This window comes from Passer domesticus, chromosome 7, assembly GCF_036417665.1.
Source record: "Passer domesticus isolate bPasDom1 chromosome 7, bPasDom1.hap1, whole genome shotgun sequence".
NCBI classification, from domain to species: Eukaryota; Metazoa; Chordata; class Aves; order Passeriformes; family Passeridae; genus Passer; species Passer domesticus.
The window spans coordinates 51,068,944-51,094,733 of NC_087480.1; the positions used below are offsets into that span (position 1 = coordinate 51,068,944).

At 37.7% G+C, this 25,790-nt stretch overlaps 1 protein-coding gene across 1 annotated transcript in view; it reads right to left on the reverse strand.

The window, feature by feature from the left end:
• The window catches only part of AK5 (adenylate kinase 5), an 82,921-nt gene extending 59,757 nt beyond the window's left edge, over nucleotides 1–23,164 (reverse strand). Inside the window, exons 1-6 of the mRNA XM_064428580.1 lie at nucleotides 22,891–23,164; nucleotides 21,079–21,265; nucleotides 19,935–20,102; nucleotides 14,324–14,493; nucleotides 14,093–14,206; nucleotides 3,209–3,400 (exon numbers count right to left, since the gene is read on the reverse strand). Of these exons, the coding sequence (XP_064284650.1) occupies nucleotides 3,209–3,400; nucleotides 14,093–14,206; nucleotides 14,324–14,493; nucleotides 19,935–20,102; nucleotides 21,079–21,265; nucleotides 22,891–22,950 (891 nt within the window). The 5' untranslated portion in view covers nucleotides 22,951–23,164. The remainder of the gene's footprint in view (nucleotides 1–3,208; nucleotides 3,401–14,092; nucleotides 14,207–14,323; nucleotides 14,494–19,934; nucleotides 20,103–21,078; nucleotides 21,266–22,890) is intronic.
• Nucleotides 23,165–25,790: the final 2,626 nt, after the last annotated feature.

Here is a 25,790-nt window from a genome sequence, read left to right on the forward strand (position 1 = left end):
ACCCATATTTCTCTAGGGACGAGCTTAAAATTAAATGAAGAATGAGTAAGTGCAAGTCTTTTGGAATCACCATTCTGAAGCAAACAAATAAAAAGCCCAAACCAACATCTCAAGTTGGGCAGCTGTACGATAACAGAGAAACTTTAGAAATAAACTATAACTTCAGCAGCATTTTGATAAGTCACAGCCTTTAGATAAAGTTCATGTCAATGTGCAAGTTCTATAGCAAAACTCCTTTTTTAACCAAAACAAGAGAAAAAATTTATATAACACAGTTCCATGGGGAATTTTTTTGTGACAGTTGACAGCCATTAGGCTTGTTTGATGCTTATGAGGGCAGACAGCTATTTCCCTCACCCGCAACTGTTTAACTTCTAAATTTGTGCTCAAAATCCATTTCCAGCTTCAGCTACTTTTTCTGGGTTCTCTTTACTTCTCTGACTAATCTGAATGTCATTTTGAATGTTTTCATAAGTATGGTAAATTCCCTAAAAGGAAAAGTGGAACAATGAAGATATCAGAGAAATCCACATTTCATGGATGCCACGGGATGCTGTCATGTTCTGGCTGTTTAAATAAGGACCAGAGTCTTCTTTTAATGTTTAGTATTTTTGTCTCACTACAGCCAATCTTTTCTTTTTTCCCTTAAGTGCACACAGATTTATTAATGTATCAAGGTTGACACTGAAGCTCTAAGATTATGTAGATTCATTGTCAATAAGGCACACTGGTCCAAATCCTGCCTCCAGTAAGAGAAACTTCTACTTACTACAACAATAAGCTCTGTAAACTTTTCTTCTGTCTAGACCAAGGGATATGTTCTACTAAGAACAGCTAAGCTCTCTGAGAGAGATCTGAAAGATTTTTGTAACAAAGTGATCTCCTCTCCAGGAACTACACCATTAACTATGGTGGATTACAGTCCACATAAACCGGAGATTTGGAAATCTGTGTCCAGAACTGAAGTTCTCTGCTAAACACTAGAGTACTTGAGGTCACCTATGTACCTGCATGTTCTCCCTCTTAAAACTTAATCAAACTAATGTCTCCCCACCACCACCAGGTAATTTGTATGCAGTTATTGTCTAGGTAAACAATACATAAGGTTTTAACATTTGTTAAAAATTCCTGAAACAGTAAATGGCAGCATATGCATCTATTTACATACTCTCTGTCCAATATTGTGTTGTTATAGTCTTGGTAACTTCTGAATTTAAATTTGAGTGAAGTCAGGCTCTGATTTGTTAGATTACTGACAGATTGTTAAAATGAATTTTAAACACAGGCTGTGTGTTCATGAAAATATCACATATTTACTTCTGTTAATTATAATGAACTTTACATATAATTATTCCAAAGAGGGAGTTTTTCAGAAAGGACAGAGTTGTATTTCCCTATTTCTTAGAAGTACCGTAGGTGGAGGCCTCACTTCTTTCTTTAAAAACAGAAACCAGGATCAGACTGTGAGAGCAGGTACACCAGGCTGAGACTGAGAACATAAGGCATACAGAGCACCAAACAAGTACAACCTGGGTACTGTAGCAATTTATCACAGATCATGTGAAAAAAAAAAGAAAGATGAAGGGCAAGACTTACACCTAAGGAAGCTAACCAGTGAGAGCTGAAATGAAGAATGTGGCTCTTAATTCTATTAACCAAAGTATGTTAAAAGCAGTATGAAATAACTGCTTTTAACAGTTATTTTCATTGAGCGTGAAAATGAATCTTCTTTGGGAATTTAGAATTTTATTTCTTGCTCATAAAGCGTCCAACAGTAGATTACAGTTACATATATATAATGCCTGCTTATTAATAATATTTAGTTATATTTCAGTGAATTTTTCTTTTTTTCCCATCTGATATTGATGAAGAACAACATTTATTAAGTAGATGTATAAAATATGAGTTGTGATTCTAAAATTATAACACTCCATAAGACAAATGGTCCTGCTTCTCTCCCCTGAGTAGAATCATGATGCTGGCTAGAAGTGTCTGAGATTTACAGCTTTAAATAGCAGGGACAAGGAGCAGGTAGGGATTTAAGAAAAATGTAAATATTTTTATTTCCTTCTAGTCAATGTTGACCTTGTCTGACCTTGCCTCAAGGATTCACTCCTCTGGGAATTAGGCTACTGTAATTCTATTTTTTGCTGTTCTAGTTCTTACACTGCTCTTATCTGCATAGTATTTCAGTGTCTTCCAGGTTCAGCATTATTAGCAGCAGGATGAATGCTATTTTCTTCCTTTCTTCCTCCTTTGCTAGGGAAATAGCATGAATAAGTGCAATATTTTCTGTATATGCTGTTTCCTTTGTGCTGTAGTACTTTAATCTTCATATGCCATATTGTCACTTCCATACCCATCATAAACATCTGCTTTCTTCAAAAAGAAAAGAGGATATCTAAGGTGAACATTGCAATTTAAATTATCTTCAGTACTCTCAAGAAACAGAGTTAAAAAGTAGATGAAACCTCCATAAGAACAAAATCTGTTTTACAGGTTGCATCACACAAATGCAATTCTATCCAGATGCCCCACATTCTTTATGCACAAAGGAATATATTTCCTGAAGAGCTAGAAACACATTCCATAGGAGCACGTGTAAAGGCTATAGGAGCATCTCAAAATACACACTTCCTCAACAATAAAGAAAAACTTGTAAGAATCTTAGAACTCTCATCCTTGAAAACAGAGCTAATCAAAATCCTTAACCCAGAACACATACTCTCTGGAGAAGCTAATGCAATAATTTCCTGGGATTTTCATCTTGAAATTCAGAAAGATGCTGAATTACATTATTAAGGCTATTAACATTAATTGATGACTTTGCAATTAAGGATGCTTTTACCTGTCATGAGTCTGACCAGCACAAAGAATTAGTCACACTGGCTGTGAGGAGCACATACCAATGTGAAATACTTCGGGTATCAAAGGCAAAGAAACAGGCCATCTGTGCTCTCATACCACATGTGGTACCAAGGTCCGTGTGTTATTACAACCAGACACAGTCTGTAACTTAGAACATGCCAATAATTCAACTGTTGTCAACTGCTCAATGAATAAGTTTTCTTCATTAATTACTTAAGTAGGCATGCTATTAATTTAAAAGTGAATTAGACTTGTCTAGCCTGTCTTAAAGTAAAAGGTACAAGAAGCCAAGTACAGCCACAACAATTAAGGTTTCAGAGATATACACTAAAGAACTTACTGTGATAATCAGCCCTTTTTCCTGGAAATATTTAACCAGTGGAATTGCATTTTGCTTGAAATTCATTAGTCTTCTTTGAGTGGCTTTCAGGTTATCGTCAGGTCTCCCTTGCTGTTCCGCACGCTTCAGTAACCTTTCTTTCAGCCTTTGACTGGAACATGCCAGAAACACTACCAAATCAGGGGTACAGATCTGGAAAGAGTAATTCAAGAAGTCTGATTAATTTGGTTTTTCAACACTACAGGACTCAGCAATTCTATTATTATGTGAGGCTCAGATATGTTACATTTGCATAAGTTAGAACTTGATGTACTCATTAATTTTCTGGGATTTTTGAAGGTTTAAGGAGGGGCTTGTTGATCTTATGTTCAAGTTAGTCAACTTGTTTCACCTGATATGTAAGGAAGAATTTAATGAAAAAATTTTACTTCACAGCAAAAACCTTCTTTAGGCTATGTTCATCATTTGCATTAGCAGAAAGCTCCCCTACCTAATTTTTTTTTTGAAAGAGCAAAATATAGATGTCTCATATTCTGCAGGAAAAGAGATGCATGGTTTCTATCTGGAAACTCTTTAAGTAAGGCAGTATTTAAAATCCAGCAGTCACTATGAAGGTAACTGATGGTTAGAACCAGGTGAAAACAGACTTGTTCCAAGGGCCACAGTTTCTTATAACAGCTTCTCTATTTCTCTAAATCTCTTTAAAGCTTCAGTGCACTTTGCAAGAGGTTGGGTGGGACAGCCAGAAGGGTTTTAATTTCCCCTATCCTTTTCAGTCTGTGTGGTGAGCACTGGTATGTGTCATACCCATCCCTGCACTGTGGTTCATGAAGTAAAGCCTTGTAGCAATGAGCTAAAGAAAAAATTTTGAACTCTAGCTCTTTCTCAGTTAAATCTTCTTTATAAGATGCTATCAAACATTTAAAGAAGAAATATCTCTGGTACTTGAAGTTGGGAAAGCAGTGATAGATCCACTTTCTTAGGAATAAGGCTAAATGTTCACAGGCAATCTTAGGAGGTCACTGCTACTTAGTACCTATGGTGAAAAAAACCAGAAACCTCCACTGATCCACAGAATCTCCACACATCTGTTAAATACTTCCAAGGATGGTGACGCAATCATTTCCCTGTTCCAGTGCTTGACAAACTTTTCCATAAAGCAATTTTTCTTAATATTCAATCTAAGCCTCCCCTGGTGCAGCCACCTGAACTTGCAGGATTTTTACAATGTGGCTATAAATGTATATAAACTTTATTCATAACATCTGATGTTGTTCTTTCCTCCATCTGGTTGTTGCAAAGAAATCTACCTCTCCATAAAGTTTTCACTACCATTGTGCTGTCTTTTAAAACATATTAGAATTCTCTGTAAGAAGCATTTAAGAAGAAAACAAACAGTTCAAGTTTTTATCTGATTACAGATTAGAAAGGATTTATTTTTTCACACATACAAGCACAAAGTAATTTCTGATGTTTTTACTTACTCGATCAAAAAAAAAATCATACTTTAATTTTAACTAAAAAGCAGTGGCTTCCTATTCTAGAAATTACATAATCTAGTTACAATGCAAACAATGGTGGATGCTCAAGACTGTTAAACAGACATTTTTCTCATTATGTTTTCTATCTACAGAATAATTTTGTCTTTGTTCAGCTTGATGCAATATAAATTTGAAAGTCAAATTTGAGCAATACACCAGCATCACTAAAACATCTGCGTGTATTCTAACTAGTATGGTGTAAATAATAACTGATTTATATATTTGTTAATTATATAGTTGTCATAATATATTGTTATTGAGGTCCAGAACAAACCAATTAATATTCTGAATGCTCTCTCTGGTGAGATGTCTCTACCCAAGGATACTAAATTGCATCAAGACAATCATATTTCTAGCCTGAATAGTCCAAACTTCCTATGTGGACAATCTGGAAAATTAGTAACTAAAAATTAAATTAAAAATTAAAAAAAAAAAAAATCCCATTTAAGCTGGGTTTCTGTCATTTGAGAGAATACAACATGAAGTGTGGTCCGGCCTTTTTTACTGTCAGGCTGAGTACAAAAAGGTTCTTAGGAAGTCAAAAGAAACCAAGACAACTTCTCCAGCCTGATATGGTCATTAGCCTTTACAAACGAGGTTACTGACAGAGCAGCACGTGGATGTGAGGAAGCAGAAAGTGGTGAAAAAGCAGAGCCATATTCAAACAGTAAAGGACACTCTGAAAAGCAGCACTAGCAAGAAAGATGGTGGCCTCTTTATCATTACAGAAAATTAAATAGGATTTAAAAGAAAATTGAATTATTTTTTACACACATTGTAGATGATTGGAGACATGAGCACACAAACTACAAAGATAATAGTTCTGGTAATTATTTATGAGTATCTATTAGATTTTGAAACAATTAACCTTATTACCTGTTTTTTTTTTTTTTTAATAACTTCCAGTGGGAAAGAAGCTCTCTCCTACTTCTATCACATGTACCTTAATGTCAACAAAACCAGAGTAACTTTCCCTTCCCTTTTCAGACTATTGTAAATAGAGTTATTCTGTCTGTTCATGGAATTAATTCATTATGAAAGTTAACTTTACTACCACATAATAGCTTTAAGACACATAATTATTCACATGAAACACTATGAAAGTAAGTTTCTGTGTTAGACTTTCATGCAATATGGACATTATTAAAAGTAGCTTGGTTAAATTAAGGTTGCTTCACTAGTAATAGAAAAATAATGAGGAATTTAGGAATTCAAAAAGCATACAGTACTAAAAAACCCCAAATTATGACACAGATAGGTTCTGAAAGAAAATGCTACTACAGATTTCAAAGCCTGTTAGTCATGGAACACTGTCTGATGAAAGGGAATGGCTGATGTACCTTGCAGCAGGCTGAGCACAGAGACATCTCATGTCCCTGTGTGGATATCCAGCTGATTGAAGCTTCCTAACATACATTACACAGAGATTCAGAAATTACAACTGGCAATCAGGGATCTAGTGTAGTGGAGGACAAAAGGAGTTTATACAAGTGAGTAGTTTTATTTAGTATTTCCATTTCTATGTATCCTAATAATAGTGGCAGGAAGATGGTAAGAAATCTTCCTGTGTTCCAAGCCATAGCTGGCCTCACTTTCAATGCTCACTTCAGGACAGCCCCTACTCAGGCTGTGAAGTCATACCAGACCTCCCCAAGTGGAGGGCTGGAACTTTTGTGCACCACAAGACTTCACAGACAACATCATATCTTAGACAGCACCTAAGATAAAGAGACCACTCATGAAATTATCAGCCCTGAAGGATGAGGGTCTCCTGTCTCACACAAACATGAGAGTGCAGCTTGCCACAATCAATCTGAGTTCTCTAAAGGAACTTCCCACAGGAAGGGAAGGATCCGAGTGCCACCGTGGTTCCATCAGGTGTGCAAGTTCTCATCTGCTTTTACTTCCCACAAACTGCACTGGCTGCAGAAGTCACTTACTGTTTAAGAAAATGGGAAAACCCTGGGCACCCTGGGCTTAGTCTTTTTTTTTTCTTCTAATTGTAAAATGAGGATGATAACAAGGTATGACTTGGACAATTCATTAATTAGGTTTAGTTTTCTCCTTTTGCTTTTGAAAACTGAAAGTTCTCTACAGAATTTGAGTACTGTTGTTGTTCTCGATTTTTTTACAACAGCAATAATACAAAAGACACTATCACAAGTACTAAGATTACCTTTCTTCTGACACTGTGGGTTTTTTAATCTGAAATACACTTCACTCACAGAAATAAAATGTCAATGAAAACAATGCTTTAAAATTCTCAGTTCAAGAAACCTAGTTTCACATGAAGTATTGTCAGAAAGATTTTCTGAAGTGTAAAAAAAAAGTAATTCAAGCATATTCAAGGGAGGAAGTCAGAATCTGATTACAAGATGTCTCTATGAATTCAACTTTTGCCTGCAGAATACACAACTTTATCATCAGGCAGTAGTTGAAAACCATGTAAGAAATAGAAGGTGCACAAAAGGGTAACATCTGTCCTGTATGCATAGGCATACAGACCTAATAGCACTTAATATTATTATTTCTCCTACACGCATTTACCACCTTTAGGATACACCCTTGAAATGCTATTGATATTTCACTCCTGCTTTCATGAACCACTTTGCTTCCACTTGCCTCAACTGTATCTGCCTGAAGACATGCTTATAAATACTTCTACCTGCAATGTAACAGAGTAGAGTGAATATATGGAGATCTAGGATTACTTCTCTAGAAACATATCTACTCTCCTACATAAATATGAGTATAAATTGCATTTTTTCTAACAAAAGAGAAGGGATTTTATGACTCACTTGAAAATAAACCCATTTTTCACACTCACAACTGGTTTTGAGTGTTATGGCTAGGGAATAAGTTTTGTTCTGAGACTCAGCCTGTAGAAAAGTTGTACAGAACCAGCACAGACAGCTGGATTACTTGATGCTGATTTCCCCCAGTACACACATCCTGTGCTCAAGGCAGAGGGTTTTATTCATGTCCAGCAATGCACGTGAGGTAGGACTGTGGGGCTCAGGGAAGGGAATTTCACTACTTACTAACTGGAACTCAGCTGAAGGGAGAATCTTTGCCTATGGGAACAGACAGGCTTCTGGTTATTCACTTTAAATGAGATGAAGAGCATATGGCATCAACTCAGAATAAAACTGGTGGGTACATCCTCTCATTTTTTAGATTCATATTTACTAGTAAGTAAATCCTACTCTCTTTGGGTCTGAATCTCCTTCCTAAACTGGAACCAGGAGTAAATTGAGAGTAATTCTATGCAAGTTGATGGTGTTATTGACATTAAGCAGTATAAGTGGAAAGATGCTCTCTTTTCTCTGGGGATATTTTCTACATCTCCTCTTGTTAGTGAGAATAGTGTGGTTGTTTGCTAGAAATTAGATGATTACACTCTCTCTCATTATTCCTCGTTAGGCAAAAGATGAAAATGCTCTGTTTCTTAATTCCTGGTATGTTCTACTAGATACTCCTGAGAAAACTGACAGCTCATGAACAATTGCCATTAATTTAACAGTGCATTTTATTCTTGTTGGTAAAGGTTACTAGCAAGCTGGTTTATGTCCTTTGTATGTGTGCTCTCCCTTGTAATTACTTATTTTCTTTTTATAGTTCCATCTTTGCTGGGTTATTAGACGGTTTGCATAGATTTTCTTGGTTTAGAAATGCAAAATCATGAATCATGTTGTCAAATAATGAATCCTGCTCATAGAATCTGCTTCTGGTATCTTCTTTTGAACCATATTCATACTGCCCAGAAAATAAATTTCCAGCAAATTGCCTAGAGTATGTAATTAGGCAGACTGGAGTCTTTGGGAACAAGTGATTCAGCTTTTCACCTGTGTCGGGCAGCTAACTAACAAAAACCCCTATGTGTTAACACAAAAGCTACCGATATGAAGAAATTACCCTGAAGCAGACCTCTGCTTCAGAACTGCTCAGCAGGCACCTCCATCCACTCTGAATTCAGAGCATCAGGTCCTGTCCTGAGGACCAGCAATGGATGAGCTCTCCTTTGTCTACTCTGACTAGCAGAGAAGAGCCCTTGCCCAGAAAATCTGGAAACCTGAGGCCTAGGGTTGCTTACCAAGCAGAAAATTGAACCACTGCTTATCTTTCTCTGGAGAGTGCTCCAGCTTCCAGGGGAGAAGAGGAGAATGGTAAGACCATTCCACAGGCCAGGCTCAGCTTAAAGAGAGCAATGTAAAATTCACAGGGAAAAGATAGTGAACAAAGGAACCACAGCAAAGCAGTCTGCTCATGTGATAATCCTCCCACTCCTCACACAGATCTCTGGGAACATATTCAGCAGGGATGTGAACCTGGATCAGTGAAGTAGAGATCAGGGAGAAGGGAGAGAGACGTTTAGGGGAATAGAAATAAAGAAGACACATTTGCCATGATACAGAAAAATATCTTTACCAGTGCAATAACCTATTGCAAAAAACAGGTCCTTTCCCCTTAAGAAGGTTCACAACAAGGTTGCATTCACCTCCCTGGCTGCTCTGGAGGCCACACTCTTGGCCAGGAACAGCAGGTTTTCTGTGAGAAGCTCTTTGCAGAGCTGGAGCTTGGCAGTCAGAGCCTCAGGCAGCTGCCACAAACACCTGTGTCAAACCTGGAGGGCACTGCAGGCATCGCTTCTGCCTGGAGGTCTAAGGATCAGCCTTGGAGGAACAGGACTGCTCTCCTCAGCCTCTGAAAGCACCCAGGCATTTCTCACCATCCTATACTGTGCTACCTACACAGTTAGTTCTACTTTATCACAATTATTCTCTTAATAATTTTCCTAAGGAATATACCTGAGAGTTAAAATTTAACTCAAATTACAGCCAAGATGAGTAGTTATTTACTGGAGGGATATGCATTTATGAATATTCCTAAGAGCTTTTTAAACAAAGAATCAGATAAAATTGATTGCCTCTGTTTATTATTTAAATTAAGATTTTACTCAAACACAATCTTGTCACCCAGGCCATATAAGACAAAAACATTTTTTTAAATAATCTCTACAAAAATAAATGTCCTCTTTTATCATCAATTAAATTACATTCATTAATGAAGATCCATTGATTCTAATACCTATTCTACATTTATTTTACTATTAAAAAAATTACAGTGAGTATATTTTAAGCAAACTACATCTATACTTACTCTATTGATACTAACAAAGAAGTATTTCTTCTTTCATTTCCATCACATGAATGACTGGAAGTGATGGAAAAATATAAACCAAAGCAGTAATTGAAATTAACTGCAAAATACAGTTAATTGTTTCTCTCGGGAAGGATAAAAACCATATGAGACATTACGCAGAAAGTCAAACTGCAATTTTTTCACAAGGCATTGGAGTTCAATACACCAGTCAGAAGCATTTTATTGCAGCATTGCAGGACAGGAAGATATTTAACATGCTTCAGCGTGCTGGGACTGCAGGTGACTTGCTGAATTTCAAGATGACAGGTTAATGGTAAATAAACCATTTTCTCCTTGGCATTTTCAAATGTGTCCTTGAAACCTAAACACCTTTCTGCTATTTGCACTCAGCAGAGATCATGGATACCCATGAAATTTGTGGTTTAGGACAGCTTTATGCTTAGGCTCAAACTGAAAGTCTAAATACATCAGTATTAAATCTGCACTGCTATGCAGAAAATGTTCAAACTGAGAAAAATATAGAAATTATCACATATTTAAAAGGAATATATAAAATGGAAGTCCTGCTTGATTTTAAGACATTAAAATTCATGTTTTCATTTTCTCCCTACAACTGTGACTGCTTGGAACTTCATAGCTTTGTTAAAAGTACTGCCATCAAAAGTATTGGCAGTATTGACTCTGCTCTCTGGAAATAAGAAATGAGAGGGTCAGGACTTGGCAACAATCCCAGACTTCCAATAAGAGGAATTTACTTATTAAACTCAGTTTTCAAAGAGAAAAATACAGGACTTACTTCAACTTGGTTAAAAAGTTCAAAGAAAACGGAGATAAACTCAAAGAATACCGCAGTGCTCATGGCTGAGTTCTTCCAGGCTGCAGGAAGGCTGCAATGAGTAGCTGAGCATTAAGAGATGCAGCTGGTGTAAGTGACCAGAATGGCCAATGTCCTGCTGGCTGGTGAGCACTGCTGAAACTCTGAAAGCATCACTGATGCTATCTTAAAAACTTCTTTGCTGCTCAAAAAACATGGATGACAGGAACAGTGTTATTATGAAAACTCAATAGAAAAGAAGGGGAGAAAAGCTTAAATTGAAATATAAAATTCCTGTGATGTGTAAAATGCTTTGTAATGCACTTATTCCAGACTGACATTACTGCATGGCAGCAGTGTTTGTTACTTCTGGTTTCCAGATCTGAGCAGGAAGAGAAATACTGTGTGTGCTGCAAATGATACATTGCTTTATTTTAGGCACTTTAGTCACTGAGATGCAACGTGTTTTAATACAATTCTGCCTAGCAACATGTTGAGAACTTACTGTCCACATGAGAGTCTGGCAACATAATAAGGAAGAAATCATCATCTTTTAGCCATACCTATGTATGGGAATGTTAGCATAAGTTGGTTTGCTTTGACTAGTTTACTAAAAATAACTTTTTCTTCCCAGAGAAAAGTTCAGCTACTGGATTAGTCAAAGGGATAAAAATGTGCTGGTAGTACCAAGAGCAATTGCAAGCAAAGTTTAACAAGCAGTTGTTGTCATGATATATTTCTATAACAGAATGTTATGCAGGACAGATCCCGTAGTTACAGCTCAGACATACATGTATCCATTTGATTTTTCCACAAGATGAAGAGATTATGAAAATCCAATATCAAGTTTTAGTAACAGCTCTGTGATCAATAAGACTGAAGGAAATAATTTAGCATACACTATTTGTTACATTAACTGCAAACACAGCACAGTTAGATTTTACATGTGCTTTCAAGAGAAACCAGGCATCTCAGTTGTCCTTTTCATTTTGTGCTACCCCCTATAATTAATTTTTGGTATTACTACCTATATTCTTGGAGATTGTGTTTGTGTAAACAATGGTAAAGAATTCATGTGTGTCACATACATTTTTCTGCTGTTTTCAGACACATAAGCATGCAGTGGTCTCAAAGGCACCATCTGTAGGAATAAGTATTTGCTCATGACAAAGCCAGCGATAACAGTAGGAATTAATTATTTTTCAAAACTTCTTATCAACAGATCTCAGTGTTCTACAGGGAATGTCTTTGTAAGAATATGGCACGTGAACAATTTGTATTTTGTGGGACTTCACCATTTTCTTCAAAGGATGTTCCATTGCTTAGTAGATCTAATTAAAATTGTCTTACTAGTTAATCAAAACTTTCTATGCTGAAATTTCAACTAATTATTTCTCACTTTGTCACTTTTGGCTAATGAGAACCAGTCTCTTCTTCACAGTGCTAGAAAGAAAGCTGTAACATTTCTCAGCTGTGGAAAACCCCCTACTATCTCTAATTGCAGACCTAGACAAATAATCACAACAGTTATTACTGAATTCTCCACCACTCAATTGCACTTCCTATTGAGGAATCTCTGAGTGCCTGGAAAATGTTTGCATGCTTCATGTAAATTACCTGACATGCCATGGGTGACTATGAGCCTGTGAATGATGACCATGACTGCTGATAGTCCCTTTTCCTTAACACAAAACCTTCCTACCAAGGTGAGTAGCATCAGGGCTTACTAAACATAGAATTTTAAAGAAACAACAAGTATATTTTATTTCTTTAAAATATAAATCCAAGATAAAGCACTGAATATATCTCACTGGAGATGTTGATATGAGATTGAATGTTGAAATAGGTATAGCTTTTGTACATTTACTTCCATGGCCTCAGATATGTTCATATTACAGGTCAGCTGCAAAGAAATATGGAAATGGAGGAGTCTGAACAGACAGCCTATGCTCCTATGAAAGGCCTGGAAATCCTTCTTTCCTGTATTTTTTAGAACAGGTAAGATTGAAAGGTGTCCCTATATGAAGTGCTCCTGGACTTTTTTAAAAGACTTAGTGGTTTATCTTTCAGGTAGAATCAGGCCTTAAGGAGTCTGATTTACAAATCCCAATTGACTGAGAATGAAGGAACTCTCTGTGACTATAACCAAGTGTTATTTAACTGGCTTTCCTTTCTTTAATCTGAGCCTAGGATAACTTAATTCCTGTCACTTCCTCCCGTTTCATATCCCCCATTCTTTCATCAAAAACAACATCAGCACAAAATTATGCCACTAAGAAATGCTCTTAACACTATCACACTGGACAAAAAAATGACACAAGGAAATTATCATTAAGTCTACATTTCTGCTGTTTAACTTCTAAAATAGTCAATCTTCTCTTTTGTTAATTATGAGAAGATAGAGCTGGCAGTTACTGCTATTTCCTGTAATAACTATTTTGTCTGTTTCCTTTAATTTCCTCAATTCAGTTTTCTAATTTTTGCCCAGAATAATACCTTATAAAGCACACTAATGAAATGCCTCATTAGCTGCTTTGTTTTGTTACTTCTGCCTTGGTAATGCCACTAAGAATTCTAAGTACAGAAACAGCAGTAGACCAGCAATTGTGAAAGACTGAAACATTCTGCATGTAGGCACTCTAAGAATTTAGCTCTGAAACTGCAACTTCTTCTTGTGAACATAACTGTTATGTTAGCAGCACTTGATCAGAAAATGACATCAGTTGTTTGTTTTTCCACTGAATTAAAATATTTTTAGATTAGTTTAAAATATACACATGAAAACAACATGTCAATAGTACTCAGGAATACAGTTTTAGCTGGCTAAACCTTGGAACCATAGTTTAGAATAACCACAACTACCATATTTTCTTAAAAAAAAAAAAAAGCTTTCTGGTTTACAGAAACTTGCAAAGCATGGCTAGTTTTAACCTTTTTTTAATTCATCTTTTCAATGCCCTGTAACAAACTTGACAGTAAAAGCACTGTGAAGACATACATTGCTTCAGGTATGTTTCTCTTAATGGAGATTATGTTGAACAAATAGAAAAGGAAATATAATATTTTCCACTTTCTAAATCATTAAGACACAGAAAATATTCACTGTTTTTCTTCATCCTGAGAGGACTTTCATTACGAGACAAAAGGCTTGGATTCTTGGTTATATTATCACATTGTCTTTTTACAAAATAGTCTGTCTTCAGACAACAGGACATAATATAACATAAATCTTTTATCAACCTGTAATTATGTACTTGCAAAGATTTCAAGAGCAATGCTTTTTCTTGGAATCTGACTGATTATTTCAACAAGCTTAACTGTTGTAGAGATGTATAAGTTATTTTAAGAGTAAAAACAATCTCTTACTTGGTCCTCAAAGGAGATTGCCTGGGCAACATCTCTGGGAAATCCATCAATCACTATCCCCTCTTCATCAGGGATCTGCATTAATCTCTGCTTTATCTCAGTTATGGTTGTTTCCTTTCACAGAGAAAATAAGTTAGTTATTTAATATCATAAAGGAAGTTTTCTTGATGGTGCACATCACTACAAGATGTATAAACCCTTGAAAGTAAATATGAACATAGGAAAGTGTACCTGAGGGGCCAGTTCTCCAGTAGTAATTATTTTGGCAATTAGGCTCCATTTTCTATTGCTACTTGTGCTGTGGATTTTCTTCCTTAACAATTCACCAACAGATATGTAGTTAAATCCATAACGTTCTGCTATTTTCAGACTCTGTGTCCCTTTACCACTTCCTGGGCCACCTGTTGTGAATCATAAGCAAAACATTAAATTAACCTTTCATCAGAAGTATGAAATCACAGGTGAAATCTGGTGAAATCTTTTCTATTGGCACCAATTTTCCAAGCATTATTAGAGTAAATCTCACAGTGGCATGACCTGTTACCAACCATGTGTCTCATCTACTGGATCACAAACATAACAGTTTGTAAAATGAAATTTAAAAAATAATACAAATCCACTTGCGAAATAAAAAGAGTCCTCTTTGAGGCTGACCTCATTCTAAAGCCATTCCTGGAATGGAATTTTTCTTGATCCACAGTAGAGGAGCAGACAACAGAACTATTCCCTTCTTAAACTCTATGAATCCAGAGACAGAGGCAGATAGTCTGAAGTGTGTTCATGTCAGAAAGAATCATACTTGGTTAAATAAGCCAATTAAATCAATGAACTACTCATGAAATGGAACTAATAAAATCTGCTCCTAAATATGCTTGCAAGAGCTTCTGAGGTTTCCTTATTTTAAAAATACAAAAAAAATTATCTGAGATGTTTCCATAGTGATTTGGTATAAGGACTTTTATTGAACCATGCAATATCAGCTTTTGGTATTGATGCTTGAAGCATCTGACAGAGAAGAAATTAGGTTCAGCTTGCTAGACAACTTGAAGAATAAAGAGACCCCTCAATATATACAGCCCAGGCTGAAAGGGTATCAAAATCACTGGAAACACCTATGTTACATAGCAGGGAAAGCTGCAGGGAAGGTGAGCTGGACAGCAGCAGCAAGAATGCATGTAAAACAATCAGAACATGTTATGATGTGGTGAGCAGAGAATCTGGAATCCAATATTTAAAACTAAGAAATTGTTTTCATAAAAATAAATGTTTATGTGTAGAAAAATGTATCATACTGAAGAGTACAACAAAGCAAACCCAAACTAAATGACATAATTTTGATAACAATTAATAATCCTAAGTAGCTGTAGTTTGGGGGATTCTTTGTGAGAACACTGAATTTTATTTCAACAGAAAAAGAATCAAGATTTATTATAAATATACATTTTTTAGTAATTTAAAAAATATAGCAATGCAATTAAAGTAAATCTGAATACACCGAGTTTCTTGTTAGTAATCATGTAACTGTTTTTATATTATCTGTATTATTCCCATAAATAACTTCTAAACATTTTTATAATCAATACAGTTCTAGTTGCAGGGTAATCTTTACAGTATTTGTACATGTATGCTTAGGGCACTCTCTGTAACCAGGGTCCAGTCTGCACCCCAATATCAGTGCCACACAGCTTTCAGTGTCACCAGCAGTCACTTGGAGCTCTCTGTGATCCAGTGCTGTGATGCTGATGCTGCACCTGCCCTTTGGTACAAAGACCAGGAGCCATTTCAAGAGAGTGCACAGAGAATTGTAGCTACTGTTATCATGTTCCCATACCCTGCCCACAGTTTAGTTATGCCCCTGGGGGAAAAAAACCAAAGGGTTTTATCATTGTCCAATTAGTTTAAATGATGTTTCTACAAGCATTATCTGTAACATCCAACTAGACAACACAGCTACAGATGTTCATAAAATGCACATGTAAAAAAAAAAAAAAAAGAAAGAAAAAGTGTATCTTATACAGTAAGATCACAATTGAAAAATCTTTTTCTCTCATTCAGTTCACTTGGTGTTTCTGTTGTAAAAAGATGTAAGTTTCTCTCTTCTTTCTGCAGACTACAGCTACCTTCCATTTCAGTAATTCCAGGCGATCTAGATGGGCTTAGTTTTTCAGCTTGGACTCTCTCTCTCATAGACAGTTTAGCTATCTATCCTTTTTGTTAGAATAAAGAAGGTTCCCCTTCTCTAGGTACACAAGCATCTGACACAGTAGGAATCATCTTCTCCACTGAAGTGGCTATAAAGCACTTCTGCTCCAGTTCCCCCTGCTCCCTTTCATGCTCAGCCTTCCCCATAACAAATGCATTTCACCGAACCTTACAAGTTTGAAACAGATTAGGTTGCACCCAGCAACAATAAAAATGCAAAACATAGGTAATGCGCAGAAAATTTAAAAATTGGAAACAAGGAACACAGTGCTTGTGTTCCAGCACAGATACAAAAGGTGGCAGAAAACCAGAACTGATACCTGATAAAACATCAGTCTGTAATAGTATAAAATAGCTGAAAAAAAACGTATTGAAACAAGTAGATAGACCTCACACTTCTGTTAGGGAGAGCCTTGCTTAGCTAGTAAAGAGAAACCAAAAATCAAAACAAAACAAAAAAAAGTGTTGCTCAGCACTTCTGGTTTTTTCAATCTGAATTGCAATCAGAAAATAGCTAATAAAGTGTTTGGTTTAATATTCATAAACTTTCAGCACATTTTGTTTTTATCAACCCAAACACATCCCAAACACATTATCCAAATCAATCCAAACACATAATATCAAGATGGTATTATCTGTTTACAATCTGAGGGAAAATATTCAGGTTACAAAATAAGGGAAAAGTGATAGGACAAAATTACTTCCTACAGCAGATCATAATTTATTGTACTATGTATCCATCCCCGGCTCTTTGATAAACCACACTGACAAACTTCACAAGAAAGAAAAATCAAATCCCTTTTGTTTTTTGTTCTTTTTACTTATTCTGAGATAGGTTACTCAAGGAAGGTATGATTATTTTATATATTTCTAGAAGATGTCTAGACTAGGGAATGCTTGTTGCATCTAAAATTATGTTTCCTAACAGGTTCGAGTAAAGATTGTACACCCAAAAAGTGTTATTAAAGCAGTTGTTGTAATTTAATTTTGTTCATTATTTTAATTTTGCATATATTGTTGTAAATTCAGAATTAATTCAACTAATAATAAAATTTCTGAAAATACTTCTTACTTTAAAATCTGACTGTGGACTAGATTTAACAAATCAATAGGCAGCTGCCTGCTGACAGCACTTTATTTGATCTAGCCCTTACACTTTGATCTCAAAAGGAAGGTGTATTCTTTTAATATTAAGTAATATATTGAAGAAAGTGCAGCTTAAAAACATACTCAACTAAGGTGCTAATGACACCAGATAATTAATATTTTAAGATCTCTAAATTCAAGCTATATTAACAGTACAAATTTGTTTCTTAAAAGTATATTAGGAAGAACATTTTTAAACACAATCTCATTTACTAGTGTTATAATACCTTAGAAACTTAATTTTTCCATTGATTCAGATGAGTGCCCTCCTGGCTGGTTCCATCTGATTTTTCTAAAATCCACTCACTATGCAGCTTTATAGCTTTATCTTTCACCAGAGTTTTCTTCTGCAAACCCAGAAAAAGAACAAAGCCCCCACCTTTATAAGTGAGTTCTCTTCAGCCCTGGAGCTACCTTGTTCATTATAAGGATGATAGATTTCATAAAGCAAAGAAGTTGTAAAAACCTTTATGGAAGCATTAAAAAGATCTTGGGCTAATGCATTAATAAAGAAAAGTTCACTGAATATGCAAAGTGGAAGACAGGATTTTAGCTTCAGTTCTATCCCTAACAGTGACTGGGACCAGCACCACCTGACCAAGGCAGGATGATTATTTATCTCTAATTAGACAGTAATACATTACTTCAGTGGTTTTTTTTTTGCTGTCATTATATGCAAACTGAAAATACGCAACACATTTTTTGTGTGCAATATCTCTTGAAATGAACAGTATACTTTTTTTTTTCTCTTTTATTCAGTTACTTTTTCCAACATGTGTTTTTATGTGCTTTCTCCAAAGAAAGTTGAATTTGGGAGAAATTGTCTTTATACTGTACAAAAATGGACAATAGCTGCTAAGCTACATAGAGTATTGTGTTTCTATCAGATCATACTGTAATAGATTCAGAGAAACTCAGTGGGAATATAAACCTGAAATAGCCTTTGTGGAATGTTTACAACGTTCCCTATATAAATGGGAGAAAAGAAAAGCTCTGTAAAATCCACAGTCTGTTCACTGCATGTTGGTGTTCAAGGATTTCACTTCAAATACACCCGCACTCAGTTCCAGAGGTGAAAGCCAATCTCTCTTTATCTCACTTAAATCAAACCTTCATTCATCACTCTACTGCAATTGAGCTACATAGATTTCAATGCATTAAGGGCCTTCTGTGGTCACTGAAAAGGAGCCAGTTATTCTCCTTTATGAAAAGGAAGGGTAGCTAATTAATTAAGATGAAAGGAAGGTATGGGTTATTTCTCCATCTAATTGCAATCTTCACATTTCAGCAATACATAGAGAGATTTGCATGTTGAAATCTGTAATTCTGAAACAAAAGATTAAGAAAATTCAAATGCCTTGAGCAATTGCTTTGGCATACCACAGATACTTAAAAAAATGCCTGGTCTTCTGTTTTCAATCTATTCCAGTATCTCGTTTCTGAGAGCTGCTGAATGCCGAGCCTAGAGGACATGCTGTTCCTAGAGTTTCCACTCTGTAGTACAGAGAAGACATTTCTGTTCCCTTTTATTGTACTACATATATTCTCTGTTATGGAAGCAGTATCTGTCTTTAATATGAATAAAGCTTCATACACTAAAAAGGTAATTCTGCATCACCTGGCACCTGTGCTGTAACTCTTTAAGTGATCCAGAGAATCAAATTAATTAGGCCTGGTGATAACATTTCTAAATACAACTACCTAGCTGATAAGGAAACTGATGCAAAGAACGTAAATTCAAGAACAGAAAAAAATATTGATTTACACTGCAGCTAGTTTTTAATAACCTATGCTTGTCTGAGGCTGGAAAGTATGAACTGCTTAGAAAGAACACTAAGCAACTCACAAGAGAGAACTTTGGGAGAGAGCACAATTAACTAATATGAACTGAGTGCACACTCTCTGCAAAGCTGGAACAGGATTCATTTGCCAAATGGAGGATTAATTTACCAATGCAATGAACAGTGTATTCTCACTCCAACTGGACATACCAATCATTTGACAAGGGTCTAAGTATAGAGGACAACAGTGCTATATCACCTTTTTGAGCTGCATTACACAATATTTTAAAATACCCCATTTTTGTGATCAGCTTTGAGTATATCTGAGTGTTTTAGTTCAATCCTAAGCTTGCTTTGGAAGATCACTTTGATTCACATGATCCTGCTGCCTTGAAATGCATGAACCAGGTTTACATAAGATGAAACCAAACTGGCAGATGTGCTCATAAGAAAATCATGAGCTCTCCAGCTGCTAAGAGGCATCCAGTTTACAGAACACGAGTGCAGGTGCTTGCTGCGACCCCTAAAATTCTTACAGTTGGAATGCCATGTCCAGCATTAACAATTTCACACTCTTAATTGGCCTACACCACTCGCTATGGCAGATGGAAAAAAATGTATTTAAATTCATATAAGCATTCAGTGTATTTGCAGAACAAATCAAAAGGCAAAGCAGCAGTGATAAAATCTTGTCAAAATGACTGCCCTCATACCTATGACAAGGATAATTTTTGGCCGAGGTCTTGCAGGGTCAAACACATCGTACTCCTCAATTAGCTCAGCAGTTTCAGAAAGGTCGGTGTCGCTTTCTATGGAAAACTGTTGGATCGGAGGGAGGCGGTCGTAGCGCCGGTAGGGGAAGTTAGAGTTATCAGGCATCACTGTAAAACAGTAAGATAAACTGGGAATTGTGGAAATAGGCAGAAAACTCAAAATCTGTTCTGTGCACAGATTTAAATAATTGTCATACATAAAGTATAAATATCTCATAATTTTACATTGTGCTTGCTGTTGCTATATTAAATCTTTTTGGCCTCTATTTAACGGATTTATTAAATCACAACCACCCAGAGTCAGTTTTCTCTGGTGTTTCTTTTTCAAGCACATCAGGTTTTCTATGAACATGGTGCCTGTAGCACCCAGAGTTCAGTAGGGGCCTCTGAGAAGAAAAGCTTTATATTGTGCAGATAACCTCTACTATTAAGCAGGACTCTTTTAGTGATACATGTTTCACACAGAGATAGAGACAGTATTCTTGCTTATTATCTTCATGAAATGTTAGATGGCAAGGAAAAATAACTATGGCAACTGAAAGACGAGCTAATTACTCTTTGTTAACATTACAAATAAAATAATTACAGGTATTGGTATGACATCTGCTTAGATTTTATGAGATGCACGTTTTTCTAAGCATTTATAATTTATATTTTATGTAGTAAATTAGCATATAGCTCCAATGTAAACTAGAAAAAACACATAATGTAACTGCACTGAAGTTGGTGCGTATGTCATCCATAAGGACCAACTGAAAACACAAGGCAAGTGTCATATCTGCCCCATCTTTGCAAATGTTTTAGGTAGGATACAAGAAATCCCTCCACTGATACATTAAACATTTACTCAGCAAACATCCATTGTTTGGCTGGAAAGTGATCACAATTTCCTCTCCTGCCTAGCATCCATTACAGCAGGAGAAAAACAAGTGCCAACAAGCAAGGGAACAGAATTCTTGACTCCTTTGCCTGCAGATAATCAGAATGAGGCATAATCTGCTATAAAGTATAAAATAATTCAGTAGTGGATGTAACACCACACACAGTTGAAGAAATAGAATAATTTTAAATTTTAATACATTACCATTCCTGAAAAAAGACCTCCGGGATTGTCCTCCATTGAGTGGAGGCAGGGTCTTCTTTTCTGGGCTGACAAAAGTGTCCCATTTCACTTTTTCTGGCCCTCCAAGCTCTTTTACCTTCTGCAAACAGCTTTCCAAATATTCAATTGGGTCATCAGGTTTGTAACACATTAATCCATTCAACAGACTCTGAAATGTAAGATCAGAAACAGAGACTATAATGATAGATGCCAGGGAAAAACAAGCACCTTTACTTTGTCTTTTACTTTGCACACAGAAACACCACATCCCTTGATATTCAGACTCTCTATTGCAATCCAATGTGTAAAAGTGAGGCCCACAAAAAATCAAATTATTTTGGTTTGCCAATGTCATAAAAATTACTTGGAAAGGAAGCTCATGGCTATATTTTTACAGTGTCTGTTTGCACTAAAATAAAACCCAAAAATACCAAAAAATCCCTCTACATTTTTCTCTAGAACTGTCACTGGCAAGTATACACAGAGCAATGTGCAAGCTAGAGAGCCCCAAAATTTACATATCCTTTGTAGTCTTTGACATCATTAAAATGTATCTTTTCCTTAAAGACCACTGCACCCACAAGTGTCTCATCCATATTCTTGTCAACACTTACACAAGCAATGAAAAGAGGATTTTTAAAAATCATGAGAATAATCAAATATCACCTTGATCAGTATCAGGAAAAATACCCCACAATCCCAAAATTCATAGGTGCTTTCTGATTTAATTGATCACAGATTTCAAGCCATTAGAAACTCCCTTTGTACAGAATTAATTCTTCACTCATCGTACTCATGAGCATTGTGGGGCGTGTGAAAGAAAGACTGCCAGGCCCTCTTCTGACACATTTCCTTGACAAAGTGATACATAAGTCATCATCTCACCTCTCCACGAGACTGCTGCATCCAACCTTCCCTTAACAATATATGTCTTTCACGATGATTTCTGTTCTTTTTGCTTTTCCTAATTTTTGTGTGAATAAACTTGAGGGTCATAGTTGGTATTAACAGTAAACATAAATAGCTCCAATTCAGGATTTGATCAGTTGTTATCTATAGTTTATACAGTAACTGGTATTTACACACATTTGAGCTTATAAAATAGGATATCATTTCAATGTATCTGTGACCTTACTATAGCACTTAACTGATCACAGCAACTAACAGTGTATTTTTGCAGAATTTATGCACCAATTTTTTAAAATCACTAGCTCAAGCTTTGAGCCTCAACAGAAAACCAGTTTTGTCTGCATCTGTTGTTAAACCATTCACATTCACCGTGTCCTGCAATTTTCAAATATATAGAAAAACGTCTAGCTTCAGCACAGACAAGGGAAAATACATATGTGTGTATGTTATGTACAGATGACAGCTTGTCTTATCCGGCGGGGGGGTAAATCCACGTTGCACAGAGAAGTAATTATCAGCCATTAGCAGCAGGTAACTTGTGGGAAGCTAAACAACACCTCACTAAACATTTGCGGCTCTTTTGTTCCCCCCGACCGATGAAAGCCGCCCCTCGCCCGCATTCCTGGGCGCTCCTTTGCCCTGCGGACGCCCAAGTTCGCTCCGCGGCGGCGGCGGCGGGCGGAGGGGCGCGGCCGCGGGGGCTCCGCGGGGGCGGCGGGCAGCGCTGCCCCGGCCCGGCTGCCGCCCGGCGCCCCGCGCCGCCGCTCGCCGCAGCCTCCGCCCGCTCCGTCCTTCCAGCCACCTTCAGCCCTGCCCGCCGCGGGGTCCCAGCGCGGAGCATCCCCCGACGGGGCGGAAAACGCCTCCCCCCTGCGCCTCGCCTACCTCGAAAAGCTGCGGGATCTCCCTGCGGGCCAGATACTCCTTCGCCTCGCCGGCGCTCATTCCGCCAGCCGGGGCCGGGGGCGCCGGCGGGGCGGGTGGGCAGCCCGAGCCCCGCGCTCGGCTCGGCGCGGCGGTGCAATGCGGGAGCCTCGGCGAGGCTTCCGCGGGCGGAGGGAGGCAGGAGGGAGGCAGGAGGGAGGCAGCCGCCCGCCTCCCCGTGCCCGCTGCTCGGAGGGAGCGAGAGAGAGCGCGCTTTCCCCGGCGGGGAGCGAGAGCGTGCGCAGGCTGCCGGGGAAAGTTTCGGGGGGTGCCTGCGGTGAGGCGCCGAGCGGAGGCGGTGAGGGGCTGTGCCTGGCGCCGAGCCGCGGGCAGGCTGCCCCGGCAGCGAGCGGACCCGCTCCCCCGGCTGCGCGGGGAGCGGCGGCGGCGAGGGCTGGGCACCGGGCTAGCGCAGGGGTGCTGGAAACCTCCCGCTGTAACGCGGTCCCTGCCCTTGGCACGGTGTTCGGGCGTCTTGAGGAGCGAGACGTTTCATACACTTTGGGCTGGCAAAAAGCCACGAACTACGATCAATCATGAGCATCTGTCGGCGAGTCACAGGAAGAGATCTGAAATGATCTCTGGTCTAGCCTTCTGCTCAAGGCAAGGGCAGCTCTTGAGGTCAGACCAGGTTGCCCAGGGCTTTATTCAGTCTCATCTTGCAAAACCTTCCAAGGGTGGCAACTGCAGAGCCTTCCTGGGCAACCCATGCTTGTCTGGCCTCGACTGGAAGAAGGGCTTTCTCCTATTCAGTTCCGACCTTCCATGTCTCATTTTGTTCCTTTCCCATGATTGTGAAGAGCCTGGCTCCATTTTCATGATGGTCTCCTGTCCAGCCTTGGAGAGTTGCTATTATGTACCTCTAAGCCTGCCACAAGGCTGAACAAGCCAAATTCCCTCTGCTCATCTTCAAGAATAAGTGCTCTCCATCCCTTAACCATCTTTGTGGCTGCCCACTCAACTTAGAATCACAGAAATACATTGAATCCAACTTGTAAGTGAATGGCCCATACAGGGATCAAATTCATTCGTTTGTTAACAGCTCTCTTCTACTGGGGAGCCCAAAACCAGGTGCATTATTCTAGATGTACTCTGGGAAGTGTTAAGTAGGGGGTAGCTTCTGTGGTAACTCTGTGGCACACTGGAAGTCACAGTAGAGTATTTTAGTTGCTGAAGTGTCCCATATCAAATCTGATTTTCCAAATAGTTTTTACCTTTATTATCTTTTCTAACAGAATATCCTTGTAGTTGTGCTGAGGCACGCCCTAACACAAACAGGTTACATAACTGCAAGCTTATAAACAACACTGAACGACTGCTTTCTGTATGTACATCCCTATTTTTCAGGCAGATAGGAAAATGGATAGGTCTTCTCAGGTATCTTTTAAGAAGCTTCTCCCCATTGTATATGATTTGTGGATCAATATCAGTTTGACAAGCTTCTCCCTCTCAGCTGCAGCCATGTTCCTTGTTTTGCTGTTTCTGTAATTGAACTGCCCTCGTTTTCCTCATCTCAGCCTCCAGCTTTTTATGCAGATTTTTTTTTCTCCCAGAGAAGCTTCCAGTCCTTGTTCATTCCATGAACTGCTAAATTCTGCCCAGAAGACTGTCCCATGATCCTCTAATGAAAAATTGGACTGTTTGGTTTTCCAAGTCATCCAAATATTCCCAGCAGCTACCACATAAAGGGCAGCAACTAAAGTCCCTTCACAGCAACTGACTGATGGATGGCCCATAGAATCATAGAATGGTTTGTGTTGGAAGGAGCCTTAAATTCTGACCCCCTGCCATGGACAGGGATGCCACTCGAAAGATCAGGTTGCTCAAGGCCCCATCCAACCTGGCCTTGGACACTAGGGGATTGGGGCACACACAGCTCTCTGGGCAAACATGTTTCAGTGCAAAGCTACTGGAAAACCACAGCTGAAGTGTCTCTGCAGTTTGGCTTAAGAGACTTTCCAGCTCCAGTTTCTATTAATCCAGTGGTGTCTACTTAGAGAAGCTGGAGTCACTGAATTGACACTTCCCATATGTTCAGGTAAGACTTTGGTCTTCACTGAAGAGTTTAATCAGCATTCTGCAGTTTCTCTCATGCTCCCATAAAATCTGGATGTGATTTTAGCCCTTCTTTCTTTTGCTAAAATTTTAATCCATCCAAATGTAAATTCATCGAAAAGCACATTGCCTTAATCTTTGAGTAAAATGAGTAGGCTCCAATGTCCTAATAAAAAGATATGAGACATAATTGCTTTTAAATTACCTTAAATGAAGGTTGACAAAAGCAAGATGGAATTAAGTTAAATAGATATTTTCTTAAAATAGGGTCTTTGCTAAGGAGGGCTAATAGAAGATGGCATTATATTTAGCAACTGGGAACTGTGGTTTTGAAATTTTGTGGGTGTAATTTTTTTTTATTTGTTTCTTGATACAAAAAAAAATTATTTGGTATTATCATTGTATTGGATAAATTCCATTTATAGGCTTTTGGAATATATATTTTTATATACTCAACATTTATGGGTAAATTAGTATCTCATCCAATGTCCTAGTTTGGCAAGAGAAAAATATTTCCTTTCATATGCTTTCCATAGCATCTTCCTCAGGAATGTGAAATATGTTTGTGTAAAATCTTGTCCTCCTTGTTTGTTTGTTTTGGGTTTTTTTGGGTTTTTTTTTTTTTTTGTTTTTTTTTTTTTTTTTTTTTTTTTACTGTAGGCTTCCAGGCATTTTGCTCAGTTAGATAATGCTAAGAGAAAATAAAATAACAGAAAAACCTGTCCTGCTATAAAATTAGGCATTATTATTATTATGCACATCTTCATTATTGTTCAAAACGTTGTTTTGTTGCACAAAATCGAATT